General features: G+C 46.5%; 1 protein-coding gene across 2 annotated transcripts in view; it reads left to right on the forward strand.

The window, feature by feature from the left end:
• The window catches only part of gchfr (GTP cyclohydrolase I feedback regulator), a 149945-nt gene that overhangs the window by 111030 nt on the left and 18390 nt on the right, over positions 1-20525 (forward strand). Inside the window, exon 1 of one of the 2 annotated variants that reach the window (XM_059649311.1) lies at positions 16742-16877. The exons of the other annotated variant lie outside the window; for it this stretch is intronic. Within the exon in view, the coding sequence (XP_059505294.1) occupies positions 16842-16877 (36 nt within the window). The 5' untranslated portion in view covers positions 16742-16841. Of the gene's footprint in view, positions 1-16741; positions 16878-20525 lie in introns of those variants that run through there. 2 annotated transcript variants of the gene reach the window in all.

A 20525-nucleotide genomic window follows, 5' to 3' on the forward strand; every position in this document is an offset into this window, starting at 1 on the left:
AAATGGATATTGTAGAATTGCTGCCAGACATTCTTCTGGGCAAAGGTGAACAACCAGAAGTCGTGGTCTACATTGGTACTAATTCGGTCAGAAGGGAGATGTGACTCTGCAATGGAATTTTGGGAGCTAGATAGGAAATTAGCAGGTTTAGGCCGAAACATCAGCTTTTGTGCTCCTGAGATGCTGCTTGGCCTGCTGTGTTCATCCAGCTACACACTTTGTTGTCTTGGATTCTCCAGCATCTGCAGTTCCCATTATCTCTGATCACAATTAGCAAACAGGACCTGTCAAGTAGTAATTGTCAGATTACTCTCAATGCCCCTTCCAGGTGAGTACAGAAATAGAAAGATAAAAGAGATGAGTGTGTGTTTGGAAGGATGCAGGACGGAGAGTTTAAGATTCCTGGGACACTGAATCTGGATCTGGGGAATATGCAGGAAAAGACCTGCAGACGGATTCCACCAGATCAGAGCTAAGACTAAGTTTCTTGTGGATGGTTTTCCGAGTTCTATTGCGCAGGGTTTAAACTTTCACAGCAGTGGTGTGAGAAGCAAAAGGAAGAAAGTAGTATTAGTTTTTCTTGGAGAGGAGAAATTTGAGATTCAATAGAAATTTTCAAAATGATGGGGGACCTGGACATGCTAGATAAGAAGCCCTTTCTGCTAGCCAGAGGGCATGGTTTTAAACTGTTTGTAAAAGAAATAAAGACAAGGGAAGGAGGAAAAATAACAGTTTCACACAGTGAGGAGTTAGAATACGGAATGCACCGCCTGGAAGTGTGGTGGAAACAGGTTCAACTGAGGCATTAGGGAGGGCATTTAGTGATTATTTAAATAGAAACAATGGCAGGGTTATGGGGAAAAGGCAGGAGATTGGTACGAACTTGAAATGCTCAGACAGCCAGTGAGGACCTAATCAGCTGAATGGCCTAGATCTGCACCACAACAATTTTGTGAAGGAAGCTAGTGATTTTGAATCACTTGGAAACAAATGGCAATTTTCAACTTTTGCTTGGACAGCTAAAGACATGCTCACCACTAAATCTTCAAAGTCTTTATGAACAAATCAAAAATTACGCAGACTGAGCATCACAGAACAAGTTGCAATTTTCATTCTCAGGTGATAAAGGTCCTAGTCATATTTTACTTTCTAATTACATTTTGAAATTTTTAATAATAAACCACCTACCAATATGGTCCACTTTTTAATAAAACCCAGGACAAAATAATGAATAAACCAATATCCCTTCAAAGCAATGAGCTGCGGATATTAAAGATTTTATCTAACAAAGGGTATTCAATCACTCAATGACAGCACACTGGATTTAAATCTTCATAATATTGAGCATCAAGCTGTTCAGCTTTTAACTCTTTGAGAAATATTGTAACATTGCTGCGTGGAAAGCACAGCATTGCCACAGTGAAGAAGGAGGCCATTCAGCCCATGTGTCTGCACTAGCTGTTGGAATCATTAATTCACTGAGTGCTATTCTGTCACTTTTCTGCTGTACACTTGCATATAGTTCCTTATCAAATAATCACCTAATTCTCTCGTGAAAGCCTCAAATGAAACTACATCCACTGTATCCTAAATAATTCATTCCAGACCATAACCATGACCTAACTGAAAAAGTTTATTCTTTTGCTTTCTTTGCCAATTACTTTAATTCTGTGCCTTCATTCTTCATCCTTTCGTTAGTGAGAATAGTTTTCCCTTTTGACTATATCCAGACCCTTCATGATTTAGAAACCTCTATCAAATCTCCTCTCAGACTTTTCATCCAAGGAAAAAATTCTAATCTTTCCAATCTCATTTTCCTTTGCTTTAATGTAAATAGTAGCCAAACAGCATAGGAGTTGTCTGTGGCCTTGAGCAGGTATTTGCTTTTCTGTGATCCTAATGCACTAGATCATGATACTAAATGCTTCTGATTAAACGGGTTATAATTGTGCTTGCAATAGGCAGAAGAAATCTACCTGAAAATGATCATTGAATCAGATTGGTTAGGTGTTCTTTTCCTGAACTCATAGGAGATTCCTTCCTGGCCTGGAGTGTGATTGCAAATGTTGTAATTTTCTGAAACATCCCTAGTGTGAGATAGTCTCAATAAGAATTCCATTTTGCATTAGCTTCATCCTAGTTTTGCCTCTTTAAACTATTTTTGCACTCTTTCTTTCCCCTTTCAGTTTGCTATTATATTATAAACATTTCTCGGCACTTGGACCTATTTTGAGAACTTATACCAGATACAGTAATAGCTAACTGTGCTTAAAGAGACGCAGAATTTAAATTGCTCTTCTTGTGATCAAATCATTGCCTCTACTGAATAATCTAGAATATCAACAAAAAGCCTCAGTAAGAACTATAACACTGCTTCTGTCATCCCTGTTCTTTGCCTGTCTCTTTCGAACTCGGCTCTGAGTGCAAATAATAATCTTAAAGATAACAGAAAAGAGGGGATGAGCAAAATTCAGACTTTGATAACAGGAAAGATAGATCGATGGGAACATTAGAAGTCATACAATGAGAGGTAAGAATAAATTAAATGTTAAAAATAAACCAGGAATGATAAAATAGAAAAATATATTTATTACCTGCATTGCAATGTTATATATCATCAGCAACCAAAACTATCGAATGAAACTAAGTTTTAAAAGTATACCTTTTAAGCACATAGGCAGGGTGGGGACATCCAATTAGACATTCTTTTCATTGAATGCATGTAGCATTTAGGTATAAGCAAATGTGTCGGAAGAAGACTTAACTAAAGAGTACAGTGTGATGGTGATTACTGAGGCTTGACCACAAAGTGGCATGTTTGGAAACTTAAATATTCTCGTCTACAGGATCTTTAGAATGGGTAGCCCATTGGGAAAGTAGCAGTAGAAATATTAATTAAAGACACAATTACCATAGTGGAAAGTCAGGATTTTGGCAAGGCTGAGTAGGACAACAGGATAGAGTATGTTGGGGAGGTTTTCGTTGATGTTCGTTTTGCTTGTTGTCTGTACAGCTAATGAACTTAAAAGACCCTGTACAGACAACAAGCAAAACAAACGTCGACAAAATACCTTGCAAGAACTGTGACAAACACTACATTGGACAAACAGGCAGAAAGCTAGCCACCAGGATACACGAACATCAACTAGCCACAAAACAACATGACCCACTATCACTCGTATCCTTACATACAGATGAGGAAGGACACCACTTTGATTGGGACAACACATCCATCCTAGGACAAGCCAAACAGAGACACACACGAGAATTCCTAGAGGCATGGCATTCCAACCGGAACTCCATCAACAAACACATTGATTTGGAGCCAATCTACCACCCTCTGAGAAAAAGAACAGGAAATGACATCACCAATGCAGGAAATGACATCACCAACCCAAGGAAACCTAAACAGATAAATAGAAAGCGGGACATAACACCAGCGCTTCATCGGAGGCTCACTGATGATGTTACCTAGAATGGTGACGGATTGTCTGGGAACAAACCTTCCAGCTCAGTGAACCAGCTTACATCCGGAACAAAATAAAGACCCACTCTTTTGTGGACCGAGAAGAGGAGAGCGCGACTGTGTTGGAGGTGGAAGGAAGATGTCAGGTTGGCTGTGCACCCTTGCAACCTGTGGATCTTAATGCTGGCTTCAGCCTAACGCTGGTTCAGGGGAGCAGCCAACCTGCAATGATGGCTGCGGCGAGTGCTCGTGCCCCAGGTCAGGGGGTCCGGAACACCATCCACGTTTCCATGAAGAAGGTGGATGAAGGTGCACCTGTGGATCGCACCTTCTTCGTGAAGACGGTCCTGTTGGACTGTTGTGGGTTCACTGCTGTGGACATTTACTGCCTGCAGGATTTCCCTGGAGGAGGTTTTTACGATGTAACCTTCAGATGAACCAAGCTTTGTGAGCACTTCCTGGAGGTTTTCAAGGAGAAAGGTTGTGAGGGCCCCCTCTCTGTACTGACCGCTGTCCCGCTGTTTGTGATGCCGGTGCAGAGGAGCCGTATGGTGACTGTACACATGTACAATCTGTATGTGTCAGCAGTTGATGTCCTGACCTTCCTTGGAAGGTACGTGAAGGTGGAAGGGGACCTAACCAACATCATGGACCCCTTCGGGATCTGGACCAGTAAGAGGCAGGTCAGGGTGACACTGAGGACGGGCTTGGACGGGAACATAGTACACCCACTGTCCAGCTTCATGATTGGCGGGGGCAAGGGCTACCTGACCTGCGCAGGGCAACCTAAAGTCTGCCATGCCTGTGGTAGGTCAGGTCACGTGGCGGCCGACTGCAAAGCCACCATCTGCAGGGAGGAGGGACACCTTGCAAAGGATTGCCCAAAAGAAAAAAGCTGCAACCTTTGTGGGGAAGTGGGCCACCTCTATAGGGCATGCCCGCAGCGGGGGACCACCTACGCCCAGGTCACCAGCAGGGGAAATGCGGGGCAAGCCCCACTGGAGGAGAGGAAGGCACCAGGGCCCTGCAAGGACCCCTCTAATGTGCAGGAGGTCCAGGTCATGCAGGAGGGCCCAGCCCCGCAGGATGGACCCGAGGCCAGCAAAGCGCCCCTGCAGGCTCTGCTCCCCCCACCCCCACCCCCCACCCCCTCCCAACAACCCGGAGTTGATGGAGGAGGCGACAGGTGACCCAGGGGAGTGGACGACGGTCCGGAAAGCGAGGAGGAAGGCATGCCGTCGGGCCCAGTCACTGCAACCATCAGGCGGGAAGAGGCAGCTACAGGGGGGCTATAAGAGCTCCTCTGCCGAGGGAGATTCGGAGGATGCCCGCCCAAAGCAGAAGATAAAGATCTCAAGGGAGAAGGAAAGCAGCACCCTGCTTCCAGGTGACGGGAGGTGTCCTGAGGCTCCCTCCGACACCCAGCCACGCGCTGCTGAGGCCCTGGAGGGATCCCGGAACTTTCAGGCGGGAAGGAGGAAACGGCGTGTCCCCAGCCTGACGCAGAGCCGGACTCTCCTGCCTCCCTACCCCCGGCAGGGGGATGCCACCCGGAAGGCAGCACGGACGGTTTCCTGAGCCCAGAGAGGGTCCAGCTGTTAGCCTGGGCAATGGGCATGAAGGGACTGAGGGAGGGGCTGGACCTTTGACTTGGGGAGGGTACTGTGGTCACTGCCCACAATGGGGGTATGAGTTGTGAGCATTAATGTGCGCAGCATCAAGTCCACCACAAGATGTATGTCCACGTTGGCCTACCTGACCACCGTCAAGGCAGATCTCCTGTTTCTGCAGGAGTGTGGGATACCACACCTGAGCAGGTACGGGAAATGGTCCGGCGCCTGGACCTGTGGGCCTTCGATCTGGTCGGGGGGGTAACAACTGTCACTCCTTGGGCCTGGCTATTCTGCTGCGGGGGCGCAACTTCACCATCTCTCAAGTTCAGGAGGTGGTGGTGGGGGGGGCGCCTCCTAGTGGCTGATGTCACCTACAGGAACGCTCCCCTGAGGCTGATCAACGTGTACGCCCCAGCAGTATGGAGTGAGCAGTTGGCCGTCCTGCAGCGGCTTCCACCCCTGCTGGCTACGTCCAGGCCGGTCATCCTAGGCGGAGACTTCAACTGCATCATCGATGCAGACGGAAGATCCAGTGTGGGGACAGCGGGTGGGGGGAGTCAACTGGACGTCACGTCCAGATTCCTGATGGGCACGGTGAAGGACGCCAAGCTGTTCGATGTCTTCAGCACCCCTGCAGACGGAGCGCAGCGGAGATACACCTGGTTGTGGCCAGACGGGTCCATCCGCTCAAGGATAGACTTCCTGTTTGTGTCACGGGCGTTCTCGGTCAGGTCCACCGGCGTTGGGCCGGTGTTCTTCTCTGACCACTGCCTCCTGCTGGCCGACTGTCACTTACAGGACGACCAGCAGGCCGGCAAGGGGACGTGGAAGCCCAACACGAGTCTGTTGACCCCAGAGAACGTCGAGGAGCTTAAGAGGGAGTACGCTGGTTGGAGAACCGTGAAACCCCTCTTTGAGTCTCTGGGCGACTGGTGGGAGACGGTGAAGGAGAACATCAAGAGGTTCTTTGTCCTCAAGGGTGTTCAGAAGGCGAGAGAGAGGCGGGGAAAGCTGTTGCGACTCCAGAAAAGGGTGCAGAACCTGCTCCTTCTGCAGTTGATGGGGGTCGATGTCACGGAGGACCTCCGCAAGGTGAGGGGCCAGCAAGCCTCGGTCTTCGCCGCGGAGGCCTCCAGGATAATCTTCTGGTCCAGGGTCCGCTCCGTGGAGCAGGACGAGACGTGCTCGCGTTTCTTCTTTCAGAAGGTGCACAAAGAGAGCTCTGTGCTTAGCTGGCTGAAGGAGGACGACGGCTCGGTGATGTCGTCTTGGCCCGACGTTTTGAGGATCAGCAGATCCTTCTATGCCAGACTGTACGACGCGAAGCCCATGGACAGCACAGCCTCCGAGTCGTTCCTGTCATCTATCACGGAGGTCTTAGACGACAGCACGAGGGAGTGGCTGGACCGGCCGATATCCCTGGACGAGCTGACCAGAGCCCTCAAGTCTTTGGAGAGGAATAAGACTCCCGGGAGTGACGGCTTACCGGTCAAGCTGTATTCCGCTCTGTAGGACCTGGTCGGCCGGGACCTGCTGGAGGTGTATGATAGTGCGCTTTGGGCAGGGGAAATGTGCAAGTCCATGAGCAAGGGCATCATCACCCTCATTTACAAGAGGAAGGGGGAGAGGGAAGAAATTAAGAATTGGCGTCCCATTTCACTCTTGAACGTGGACTACAAAATCCTGGCCAAGGTCATAGCCAACCGGGTCAGGTCTGTCCTGGAGTCGGTGATTCACCCTGACCAAACCTGTGCTGTGCCGGGCAGGAAGATCGCTGAGAGCCTCGCGCTCATCATGGGATACGATTGCCTACGTACAGGACAGGCGGGTGGACACCTGCCTCGTCAGCCTGGACCAGGAGAAGGCCTTCGACAGGGTCTCTCATGCCGACATGAGGGACGTCCTCTCCAAATTGGGGTTCGGGGAGGGCATCCGCAATTGGATCTGGCTGCTCTACACCAACATCGTTAGTGCAGTCTCAATCAACGGGTGGGAATTGGACAGTTTTCCCGTCAGATCTGAAGTCAGGCAGGGCTGCGCGCTGTCTCCTGCCTTGTTCGTGTGCTGTGTGGAGCCCTTTGCTGCATCCATCAGGAAGGACGTGAGCCTGAAGGGCGTGACTATCCCAGGCAGCGGAGGCCTTCAGGTCAAGACCTCCCTGTACATGGACGATGTTGCCACCTTCTGCACCAATCGTCGGTCGGACATCTGCAGCCAGTTTGAACTGGCCTCATGTGCCAAAGTCAATAGGGGTAAGAGCAAGGCCATGTTCTTCGGGAACTGCGATGACCGCTCCTTCATCCCCTTCACCGTCAGGACAGACTACCTGAAGGTGCTGGATGTTTGGTTCAGTGGAGCTGGGGCGTGCACTAAGACTTGGGAGGAGTGTATCACCAAACTGAAGCAGAAGCTGGGCAGGTGGACGCTCCAGTCCCCCTCCATTGCGGGTAAGAACCTGGTTGTCAGGTGCGAGGGGCTTTCGGTACTGTTGTGTGTGGTGCAGGCCTGGCCTATTCCCTGGACCTGCGCCGCTGCGGTCACCCGGGCCATCTTCCACTTCATTTGGGGGTCGAGGATGGACTGGGTCTGCAGGGACACCATGTACAAAGACCTGGAAAATGGGGGAAAGGGCATACCGAACGCCACCCTCGCCCTGATGGCTACCTTTGTGTGCGACTGCATCAAGCTGTGCGTAGATCCTCAGTACACAAACACCAAGTGTCACTACTTACTGAGGTTCTACCTGTCCCCTGTGTTGCGAAGGATGGGCCTGGCCTCATTGCCGTGGAACGCTCCGAGTAGTTGGACCGCCCCATACCACCTGTCCTTCGTGGAGAAATGTTTGAAGGGAAACACCTTTGGCCGTCAGGCAGTGGTCAGCACATAGTATCCTCGAGACCCTTCCTGAAAAGGACAGCGTGGATCCCGTTGTGTGGTTCCCCACGCAGACTGCCAAAGTTGTTTGGCAGAATACCTCATCGCCAGAACTTTCAAACATGCACAAGGACATTGCTTGGCTGGCGGTGAGAGGGGCTCTGCCAGTGAGATCCTTTTATGCACGCCCGGAATCTCTGCGCCACCGCACGCTGCCCTCGAGGCGGCTGTCGGGGGGACGAGACTGTCGATCACCTCCTTCTGGAGTGTGCCTACGTGCAGGAGGTCTGGAGGGGGATGCAGTGGTATTTGTCAAGGTTCGTCCCGAGCAGATCTGTTCTCCGTGCTCTACAGGCTGTTTCACGGGACGCACACCGAGACCAACATCAACTGCACCTGGAGGACCATCAATGCGGTGAAAGACGCTCTTTGGTCTGCCCGCAACTTGCTGGTCTGCCAGCTGAAAGAACTGACCCTGACCGAGTGTTGCAGACTGGCGCACTCCAAGGTCCTGGACTATGTGCTGAGGGACACGCTAAAGCTTGGGGCAGCCGCCGCCAAGCCGCGGTGGGGAAAGACCACCGTATGAAACCCCTCATCCAGAATAGAAAAAAGGGCCCTATCTGGTAACTGGGCCCAGCTGGCGCCTTCCCCAACTGGTCAGGGAGCCAACAGGGACTGTGCGGGGAGACGACTGCTGGGGTATTTTCTTTGCTTTGTTTTTTTTTCTTCTTTGTTTTGATTTTTTCCTTTAGTTGGTGTACGTACCCCCTGGGTAACCCGGAGCGGCTTGCATGACTGGGTACGTGTATAAATATGTTTTATTTTTTGTACATCTTATGAATAAAGTATATTTTTTCAAATAAAAAAAAGTGACGAGACATCTGAAAACTAACCTTCCAGCTCAGTGAGCAAACTCACACCCAGAAAGTCAACCTGAGCTACAAATCTTCTCAAAACTTGCTAACTTCTAGACTATAATTAGGAGAGTTTTCTGGAATAGTGTATATATATATGTGTAACAAATCCTACTATAAGGAACTATCTTCTGAGTAGTCACTTGGTTGAATTGAATTTGATGGCAGGTTTGAGAGTGAAAAACAAGAGTCACATCACAGAATTTCTAACTTAGTTAAGACAAACTGCAAAGCAAAAAAAAATAAACTGATCCAGTAAGATTGGTGAACTGAATGTTCAAACAAGTTTTTGGAACAATACAAAACCAGGATATACATCTAAGAGGTAGAAGTTCCACTTATGCAGTTAAATAACCTTCAGCAACAAATGTTGTACAGGGATTATCAAACTAAAGGAAAGTCATACATGAACGTATGAAATAGTATACATTCAAAAGATTGAGAGAGCAAAGTGAAAACAACAAAGGGTCACAAAGAAAGTACTGAGAGGTCTAAAATGGCAATATAAAAAAAGGTATGGAGAAAACTTAAAAAAAACAAAGCTTAGTAAAGCTACTTTTAAAAAGATTAAGAAGGGTAAATAAATATGCAGACATACAGGCCCATTAAAAACAGACCCATATGATACATTAATGAATACTTCATAGCCATCTTCATGGTAGGGTAAGAGGATCAAGACATAGGGACAGAATTAGGTTATTTGGCCCATTGAGACTGTCCCACACATCAAAGGCTGATCTGATAATCCTCAACAACACTTTCCTGCTTTATCTGAATAATCCTTCATTCCCTTACTGATTAAAAATCTATCTCAGCCTTGAATAGACTTAATGACCCAGCCTCAACAGCTCTCTGCATTAAAGAATTCCACAGATTCATTACCCTCTGAGAGAAGAAATTCCTCCTCATCTCTGTCTCAAATGGGTGGCCATTACTCTTAGATTATACCATCTTGTCTTCGGCTCTCCTACAAGAGGAAATGGCTTCTCCACATTTACTTTGTCAAGTCCCTAAGAATCTTAAATGTTTCATAAAGTCTTCTCTTTCATCCAAACACCAGTGAGTTCATATCCCAATCAAGTCGTCATCTCCTTGTAAATCTCTCCATACCTGCAATGCACCTAGTGAACCTTTTCTGAATTGCCACCAATGCCAGTTTCCTTGGATAAGAAGCCCAAAACTATTCATGGTTTTCCAGCTGTGATCCCAGTAGTGTATTGTAGAGTTTTAAGGTGCGTTCACTATTTTAATTCTCCATTCGCTTTTAAATAAGGCCAACAGTGCGTTTACTCTGCCTGTGACCCATTGAACTGGGATGCTAGCCTTTTGTGATTCATACAGGACACTGAGAGGGTGTGTTCCAGCTTTCTGCAGTCTCTCTCCATAGGCCATAACAGGTAAGGCTGGCAATTTCCCTCCTTACAGGGTATTTGTGAATCAGATGAGGTTTTTCCTGAAAATCGACAATAGATTCACGGTCATCATTAGACTCTTAATTCCAGATTTTTAACTTTTAATTAAAATTCCAACATTGCAGGTTTCGAACCCAGGTCCCCTGGACATTACCTGGGTCTCTGAATAATATTATTTGGCCATCACTACCCCATTGGGAATGTGGCAATATGAAGGACAAGTCAAGTCTCCATTTTTAATTATATTTGTTTGAGGAAACAGCTAGCATGTTGAATATCTTGTGATTTGGTGGCACTCTGCCAGAAGCTCTAGGCTCAAGTTCAACTTCAGGACGTGATGGCCATAAAATCCGTGTCCATAATGCAGCCAAATATGGTGAGTGTCAACTAGCAATAAATTCCACTAGTAGATCATTAGAACAGAGATCCCTGATCAGCCTTGTGATGGAAAGAAATTGGAGCCACTACCATCACTATTTTTTATTTCAAAATTGTACTTTATTCATCAAGATCTTTATTTAAAATGTAGTCATTAAAGCGGTTCGATTCTGTACATTCTTCACTACGTCGAACAAACAAACTGAAGGCATTTCTTCCTTATAGAAGACTGTATTTACATACATTTAAGGCACCAGGAGAGTTGATAGCTGAATGGAACCCCATTGTACTTTGGCAGAAAGACCATTATCCACAGGTCCAACAGCTATTCACAGACTGGTACAAATAATGTAATTTCTGACTTTGGTGGATCTAGGAACTGACATCTTGGTCTATACGTGGTGGTTGTCATGGAGCTGTGGGTCAGATCCTATGTCTATAAGGCAGTGAACTCAAGCAGAAGAGCTAGCATAGTAGATAGTTTATCTATGGAAATTGCCTTACGGGATACAGAACATAGAACAGTACAGCACAGAACAGGCCCTTCAGCCCACAATGTTGTGCCGACCATTGATCCTCATGTATGCACCCTCAAATTTCTGTGACCATATACATGTCCAGCAGTCTCTTAAATGACCCCAATGACCTTGCTTCCACAACTGCTGCTGGCAACGCATTCCATGCTCTCACAACTCTCTGCGTAAAGAACCTGCCTCTGACATCCCCTCTATACTTTCCACCAACCAGCTTAAAACTATGACCCCTCGTGCTAGCCATTTCTGCCCTGGGAAATAGTCTCTGGCTATCAACTCTATCTATGCCTCTCATTATCTTGTATACCTCAATTAGGTCCCCTCTCCTCCTCCTTTTCTCCAATGAAAAGAGACCGAGCTCAGTCAACCTCTCTTCATAAGATAAGCCCTCCAGTCCAGGCAGCATCCTGGTAAACCTCCTCTGAACCCTCTCCAAAGCATCCACATCTTTCCTATAATAGGGCACCCAGAACTGGACGCAGTATTCCAAGTGCGGTCTAACCAAAGTTTTATAGAGCTGCAACAAGATCTCACGACTCTTAAACTCAATCCCCCTGTTAATGAAAGCCAAAACACCATATGCTTTCTTAACAACCCTGTCCACTTGGGTGGCCATTTTAAGGGATCTATGTATCTGCACACCAAGATCCCTCTGTTCCTCCACGCTGCCAAGAATCCTATCCTTAATCCTGTACTCAGCTTTCAAATTCGACCTTCCAAAATGCATCACCTCGCATTTATCCAGGTTGCACTCCATCTGCCACCTCTCAGCCCATCTCTGCATCCTGTCAATGTCCCGCTGCAGCCTACAACAGCCCTCTACACTGTCAACGACACCTCCGACCTTTGTGTCGTCTGCAAACTTGCTGACCCATCCTTCAATCCCCTCATCCAAGTCATTAATAAAAATTACAAACAGTAGAGGCCCAAGGACAGAGCCCTGTGGAACCCCACTCACCACTGACTTCCAGGCAGAATATTTTCCTTCTACTACCACTCGCTGTCTTCTGTTGGCCAGCCAATTCTGTATCCAAGCAGCTAAGTTCCCCTGTATCCCATTCCTCCTGACCTTCTGAATGAGCCTACCATGGGGAACCTTATCAAATGCCTTACTGAAGTCCATATACACCACATCCACAGCTCGACCCTCATCAACTTTTCTAGTCACATCCTCAAAAAACTCGATAAGGTTTGTAAGGCATGACCTACCCCTCACAAAGCCGTGTTGACTGTATTTGATCAAGCCATGCTCTTCCAGATGGTCATAAATCTTATCCCTCAGAATCCTTTCTAACACCTTGCAGATGACAGACGTGAGACTTACTGGTCTATAATTGCCGGGGATTTCCCTATTTCCTTTCTTGAAGAGAGGAATTACATTTGCCTCTCTCCAGTCCTCAGGTACGACTCCAGTGGAGAGCGAGGATGCAAAGATCTTCGCAAGTGGCGAAGCAATTGCATTTCTCGCTTCCCAAAGCAGCCGAAGACAAATCTGGTCCGGGCCTGGCGACTTGTCAATCTTAATGTTTGACAAAATTTTCAGCACATCAGCTTCCTCTATCTCTATCCATTCCAGCATGCACACCTGCTCTTCAAAGGTTTCATTCACTACAAAGTTCGTTTCTTTCGTAAAGACAGAAGCAAAAAACTCATTTAGGGCTTCCCCTACCTCCTCAGGCTCCACACACAAGTTCCGTATGCTATCCCTGATCGGCCCTACTCTTTCTTTGATCATTCTCTTATTCCTCACATAAGTGTAAAATGCCTTTGTGTTTTCCCGGATTCCTTCTGCCAAGCCTTTCTCGTGCCCCCTCCTGGCTCTCCTCAGACCATTTTTGAGCTCCTTCCTTGCCTGCGTGTAATCCTCTCTAGCTGAACTTGACCCTAGCTTCCTCCACCTTATGTAAGCTACCTTCTTCCTTTTCACAAGAAGCTCCACCGCTCTCGTCATCCAAGGTTCCTTTATCTTACCCCTTCTTGCCTGTCTCAGAGGGACATATTTACTCATCACTCCCAACAACTGTTCCTTAAACAGTCTCCACATGTCTATAGTTCCCTTACCATGGAACAACTGCTCCCAGTCCATGCTTCCTAACTCATGTCTAATCGCATCATAGTTTCCTCTTCCCCAATTAAATATCCTCCCATTTTGCCTAATACTCTCCTTCTCCATAGCTATGTAGAATGTGAGGCAGTTATGGTCACTATCACCAAAATGCTCTCCCACCACAAGATCTGATACCTGCCCCGGCTCGTTTCCGAGCACCAAGTCTAGAATGGCCTCTCCCCTCGTCGGCCTGTCAACGTACTGCATTAGGAAACCCTCCTGAACACACCTTACAAAAACAGCTCCATTCAAATCTTCTGCTCGAAGGAGGTTCCAATCAATATTAGGAAAGTTAAAGTCACCCATTACAACAACCCTACTGCGTCCACACTTTTCCAAAATCTGTCGACCTATGCTTTCTTCAATCTCCCTGCTGCTATTGGGGGGCCTGTAGTAAAACCCCTAACGAGGTGACTACTCCCTTGCTGTTCCTAATTTCCACCCATACTGACTCGGTAGGCAGATCTTCCTCGACAATGGAAGCTTCTGTAGCTGTGATACCCTCTCTGATTAGTAGTGCTACACCCCCTCCTCTTTTTCCCCCCTCCCTATTCTTTTTAAATGTTCTAAACCCTGGAAGATCCAGCAACCATTCCTGCCCATGACAAACCCATGTCTCTGTTATGGCCACAACATCATAGCACCAGGTACTGATCCATGCTCTAAGTTCATCACTTTTATTCCTGATACTCCTTGCATTAAAGCAAACACACTTTAACCGATCCCTTGGTTCCTTCCCAGGAAAATCCTTCCCACTAGCTGGTCTACCTCTTGCTACTGCCTCACCTGCATCAACGCTCACCTCTGGTATACAGCTCAGGTTCCCACCCCCCTGCCATACTAATTTAAACCCTCTCGAACTACTCGAGGAAACCTTCCACCCAGGACATTGGTCCCCTTCCAGTTCAGATGCAACCCGTCCTTCTTGTACAGGTCCCACCTTCCCCAGAAGGCATCCCAATTATCTACATATCTGAAGCCCTCCCTCCTACACCAGCTGCGTAGCCACGTGTTCAGCTGCGCCCGCTCCCTGTTCCTCACCTCGCTATCTCGTGGCACCGGTAGTAAACCAGAGAATACTACTCTGTTCGTCCTGCTCTGCAGCTTCCATCCTAACTCCCTGAAATCACTTTTTATATCCTCAATCCTATTTCTGGCTATATCATTTGTGCCAATATGTAACACGATTTCTGGCTGTTCGCCCTCCCCTTTTAGAACCTTATACACCCGATCGGAGATGTCCCGGACCCTGGCACCAGGGAGGCAACATACCTTCCGGGAATCCCGATCTTGACCACAAAATCTCCTGTCGATTCCCCTAACTATCGAGTCCCCTACCACGAGTACTTTTCTATTCTGCCCCCTTCCCTTCTTTGCCACAGTGTCAGGCTCAGTGCCAGCGAACTGACTACTATGGCTTTCCTCTGGTAGGTCATCCCCCCCAGCAGTATCCAAAACGGTATACTTATTGCTGAGGGGAATGCCCACAGGGGATCTCTGCACTGTCTGTCTGTCTGTCCCCTTTCCTCCCCCTAACTGCAACCCATCTATCCTCGTTCTGAGCCTTAGGAGTGACCAACTCCCAATAACTCCTCTCAATTACCCCCTCTGCCTCCCGAATGATCCGTAGTTCATCCAGCTCCAGCTCCATTTCCCTAACACGGTTTTCAAGGAGCTGTAGTTGGGTGCACTTCCCGCAGATGTAGCCAGCGGAGACGTGTGCCACATCTCCCAACTGCCACATTCTGCAGGAGGAGCAAGCAACTGCCCTAGCATCCATACCCCACTTATCTGAACACCCACTCAATACTAAAGTAGAAAGCTTACGTCAAGTAATAATAACAAATTAATAACAAACTTATATTCAATAGAGAAAGTTTAGAATGAACCTTACCTTATTAACTAGGTTGGAGGAGGAGGGCGGATGGGAGACTCTACAGTTGTAGAGTCTCGGGTTTAGCCGCCTTGCTGATATATATAGAACATAGAACATAGCACAGTACAGCACAGAACAGGCCCTTCAGCCCACAATGTTGTGCCGACCATTGATCCTCATGTATGCACCCTCAAATTTCTGTGACCATATGCATGTCCAGCAGTCTCTTAAATGACCCCAATGACCTTGCTTCCACAACTGCTGCTGGCAACGCATTCCATGCTCTCACAACTCTCTGCGTAAAGAACCTGCCTCTGACATCCCCTCTATACTTTCCACCAACCAGCTTAAAACTATGACCCCTCGTGCTAGCCATTTCTGCCCTGGGAAATAGTCTCTGGCTATCAACTCTATCCATGCCTCTCATTATCTTGTATACCTCAATTAGGTCACCTCTCCTCCTCCTTTTCTCCAATGAAAAGAGACCGAGCTCAGTCAACCTCTCTTCATAAGATAAGCCCTCCAGTCCAGGCAGCATCCTGGTAAACCTCCTCTGAACCCTCTCCAAAGCATCCACATCTTTCCTATAATAGGGCGCCCAGAACTGGACGCAGTATTCCAAGTGCGGTCTAACCAAAGTTTTATAGAGCTGCAACAAGATCTCACGACTCTTAAACTCAATCCCCCTGTTAATGAAAGCCAAAACACCATATGCTTTCTTAACAACCCTGTCCACTTGGGTGGCCATTTTAAGGGATCTATGTATCTGCACACCAAGATCCCTCTGTTCCTCCACGCTGCCAAGAACTGCTTTCCTTCCATTCCATATTAGCCAAATTAGTGCACATGAAATTGGAGGTAACCTTCCACAGGAGATAATGGAAGTTCACTTTGGATATAAGTGTCTGGTGGTATTCCTCTAAGATCTGTTTTGGAGGCCTGAGCTTTTCACTATATTTATCAAGGATTGTCAGAAGTCCTTGGGAATTGTGCATGAATAAACTAGGAGATGGCGCCACGAAGTACAGAGGGATATAGATAAAATTAAGTGGCTAAATTATACAGTGATAAATATGGGAAGTATGAAGCCATTTTCGGATCCAAGGAAAATAACAATGTTTTTTTGGCAGAAAGAGTACGGATGAAAGGCAAAAAAAAATTGGAAAGGCTGTCGGGTTTTTTTAAAATCTGAAATTGGAGGCAATACCAGAGGTTACATCACGTTGTTCAGAGCCTTCATCTGTCCATCTGGGTTATTCGAGGACTCCATTTGAAGTTCAGTTTCAGGTACTAAATCTGCAGGCCAAATTACCGAAACGATCCTAGGGATTCACAATTAAAGCAGGAAGTACAAACCACTTGCAGCCTCCCATTACAGGGTTAAGTAATGTTGATTTTTATTAAAGAAAGATGGAAATGATAAACCTGTTTGAAGCACGTTCTCAGAGGCTGCATTTCCACATCTTGCGAGCCAGATTTAGGAAACTGCTCGGGTTTTTTTTGGAAGTGTTATTACGCGAGCTCAGGTAGAGAGTGATTGGCTGGAGTCAGAGTCAGTGAGGAAATTACACCATCCGTCCCGGGCCGCGGAAAGCAGGGAGGAGGGGCGGGGGAATATTACTGACATAGCAGTCAGAAGCACCAAGCTACTAGAGGATCACAATAATGCCTTACGTCCTAATCAGCACTCAGATCCGACTGGTAAGCAAATGTGCACGTTGCATATCGTGTGTCTACGCGGGATGGGGCTCGTTTGTACTGGGGTTGTCAGCGAGGCAGCAGTTCTTGCTCAGGTTTCCTGCTGCACAGCCTGCAGAAACAGCGTTTGTCTCCGATTCCATCGCCGTGTTTTATCTGTCCCGTGTCGATGGTGTTCAATCACCATTCACTCCGAGGAATGGAAGATGGACGGGAAGTAGGAAGGGTCACTGGACCCGAAACGTTAACTGTGTTTTCTCCTTCGCAGATGCTGCCAGACCTGCTGAGCTTTTCCAGCAACTTATGTTGTTGTTCGTGATTTACAGCATCCGCAGTTCTTTGGGTTTTAATTGGGAAGTAGGAAGTTTCTGATGTGAGTCAAAGGCTTCTCGCACTCATAAGTCAAAAGTACCATCTTGGCCCGAAGTAAATCACCGAAGTTGACCTAATGCTCGGAGTTGTTTTGTTCTGATCCCACCAAATCCTAAGTACTCAAAGACTGAAATTGACAATCCAGGCGCAACTAGCTGGAGAAGTGGTACCTGCTAACCTAACCAAACATTAATTGTCATGCGGACTGTCTGATTCTTTAAGTGGTGGCTAAGCCAGACCACAGCCAACATTGGCGATATCATAAGTATACGGTTTCTCTTCAGTTAAAACCATACTGCAGCCTCTAACACCAGACCTCCTTGGTATCTACTCAAATATATCGTCTTGGTACTGAGGTCAACCATTCTGCCACCAACATTCAGTTCAGAGCAAAGATGGTATTCACCTCAAAGTTGATAACCCCATATGAGGCCATTTCTCATCCCCAGTGCTCTTAAAATTGCTTTTCTTTTGCTACTGCTGGCTGAATTTTTCCAAACTACAGTGTCATACAGGACGGAAACAGGCCTTTTGGCCCCTCGTCCTTGCTGAACAGATTTCCTAAACTGAATTTGTCCCATTTGCCTGCATTTGGCCCATATCCCTTTCAACCTTTCCTCTCCATCTGCCTTTCCAAATGTCTTTTAAATGTTGTAATTTTACTCACTTCTACCACTTCCTCTGGCAGCTCATTCTATATATGCAACACACTGTAAGCAAAAACAAAGTTGCTGGAAAAGCTTAGCAGGTCTGGCAGCATCTATGAAGAAAAGAAAAGTTAACATTTCGGGTCCAGTGACCCTTTGTCAGAAATACAACTCTCATTCTGTGTGAAAATGTTGCCCCTCAGGTTCCTTTCAAATCTTTCCCCTCTCACCTGAAACCAATGCACTCTGGTTTTGGACTGCCCTACCCTAGGGAAAAGTCCTTGGCTGTTCAACTTATATAGACCCCTCGTGATTTTAGAAACCTCTATAAGGCCACCCCCCTGGCATTCAACTCTCCAGGTCAAAAAGCCCTAGCCTATCCAGCCTCTCCTTATAACTCAAACCCTCCAGTCTTGGTAACATCCTTTTAAATTTTTTTTTTGCTCCCTTTCCAGTTTAATATCCTTCCCATAGTAGGGCAAGCAAAGTTGTACACAGTAATCCAAATGTGGCCATACCAATGTCTTGTACGGCTATAACATGACATTTCAACTCCTGTACTCAATTCTCTGACTTATGAAGGCAAGCTTGCCAAATGCTGTCTTCACCAAGCAGTCTAGCTGTGACACCACTTTTAAGGAACTATGTACCTGCACCATTATGTCTGTGTGTTTGATAACACTTCCCAGGACCCTACCATTAACTGTACAAACCCTGCCCTGGTTCGACTTTCCAAAATGCGACTTCTCGTATTTATCTAGAAATCCATCTGCCATTCCTCAGCCCACCGGCCCAGTTGAGCAAAACTTCACTGTATTCTTAGATAACCTTCTTTACTGTCCACTATACCACCAATTTTGGTGTAACCTGCAAACTTACTAACCGTGCCTCCTATATTGCCATCCGAATTGTTTATATAAATGATGAGCAACAGTGGACCCAGCACTGATCCTTGTGGCACATCCCTGGTCACAGGACTCCAGTCTGAACAGTAGCTCAGGCAGATTGGCCTAATTCTGAATTAAGCCTTGTTTTCCCCTCCCCATTCATCCATGTTAAATGTCACTGCTTTGACATACGGTGCAGTGAAATTGTATTCTGCTTCTGCAGCAAAATGTTTTTTATCATTCCTTTATTTGGCCTTGGCCCCCTCTTAAAAATGTTAAAAGGTTAAATCTTTTTATATAGACAGATTATTAGCCTAGGCCACCAGTCTCACTCATATAACCTTGCCTTTTTCCCATTTTTCAGTGATGCCCAGACTAGTGTTGCAAACATTGCCCTCTCAAACTACCCTCCATTTCTCTTTAGCTCCCAGTCTTTGCAACATTGCAGCATTATCTTCCTATCTGCTTCATTAACACCTTCAGTTCAAGTTAGCTGCACCTGGCTCTATTTGTCTGCTCTGCTGTTGGCACCTGCCGTACTCTCCTGTTCTGAAACTAATACTTCAAGATAGTGAAGCTTAAGAATATTTCAAAAGTCTTCATAAACCCAATTGCTTTTGGAGGGGCTGGGGAGAAATGAGCTGGCATTGTATACAAGCCTTCAGAACAAACAGGACTACTTCAGAAAGTAAATTTTCAAATACAAATTTTGCAATAATGTTACTATAGTGTTAAATGCTAATGTAGAATAGTATGACTACCATTAATCTCAAAACGTGTGAAGAAAATAAAATTAAAAAAAGTCTCATCTGATGAATAAACTCTAAAATACAATGTCCAAATGCTAGTTATGAGAGTTCATAGAATTCCTACAGTGTGGTGACAGGTCTTCAGCCCAACAAGTTCATACTGACCCTCAGAGCATCCCACCCAGACCAATCCTCCTGTAAATCACCTAATCCACACATCCTTGAACACTATGGGCAATTTAGCACGGCCAATCCACCTAGCCCGCACGTCTTTGGACTGCAGGAGGAAACTGAAGCACCCAGCAGAAACTTGCGCTGACACAGGCAGAATGTGCAAACTCCACATGGATAGTTGCCCGAGGCTGGGAATTGAACCTGGATCCCCGGTGCTGTGAAGCAGCAGGTCTAACCACTGAGCCACGGTGTACGATTGGTTTATCAATAACTAATTCTATCTACTGCAATATGCCTGTGAACATGCAAAATCACTAACCAGGCGCACTGGTTTCTACTGATTGAATTGTACAACTGACCAGCTTCAGAATAAGCACCCATTAATTTTATGGTTTTTAAGTGATCTAATTTGACTTGTTTTGAGAGAAAGGCCGGCTTATTTTGAGCAGGAATAATTCCCTTTTAATGTGCAATTAATCAATGCATTTGGTTTCACTGGCAGTTCCAATAAGAAGTGGGAAAATACTGTTACAGTTTTAATAAGAGTCTTCAATATGCTGTGTCCTAGGGCCCCTTTCAAGATTTAAAATTACCCTACTGCTCTCCCATGACTCCAAGTGCTGCCTGACTGAACTCAGTTGACCAACTTGTGCAATGGATATACCCAGTGGGCCAACAGGAGAGGCAGAATACCTTCAAATTTAATCACCTGGTCAAAACTATTTTGTAATTTCTTGCTGTTATGAATGAATTGGATGTTAGTCATGTAATTAAGCAGCTCAGTAGGTCCACTTCCTTGTCTTTTCTACGTCACCCAGCAAA

Source organism: Stegostoma tigrinum, chromosome 10 (genome assembly GCF_030684315.1).
Source record: "Stegostoma tigrinum isolate sSteTig4 chromosome 10, sSteTig4.hap1, whole genome shotgun sequence".
NCBI classification, from domain to species: Eukaryota; Metazoa; Chordata; class Chondrichthyes; order Orectolobiformes; family Stegostomatidae; genus Stegostoma; species Stegostoma tigrinum.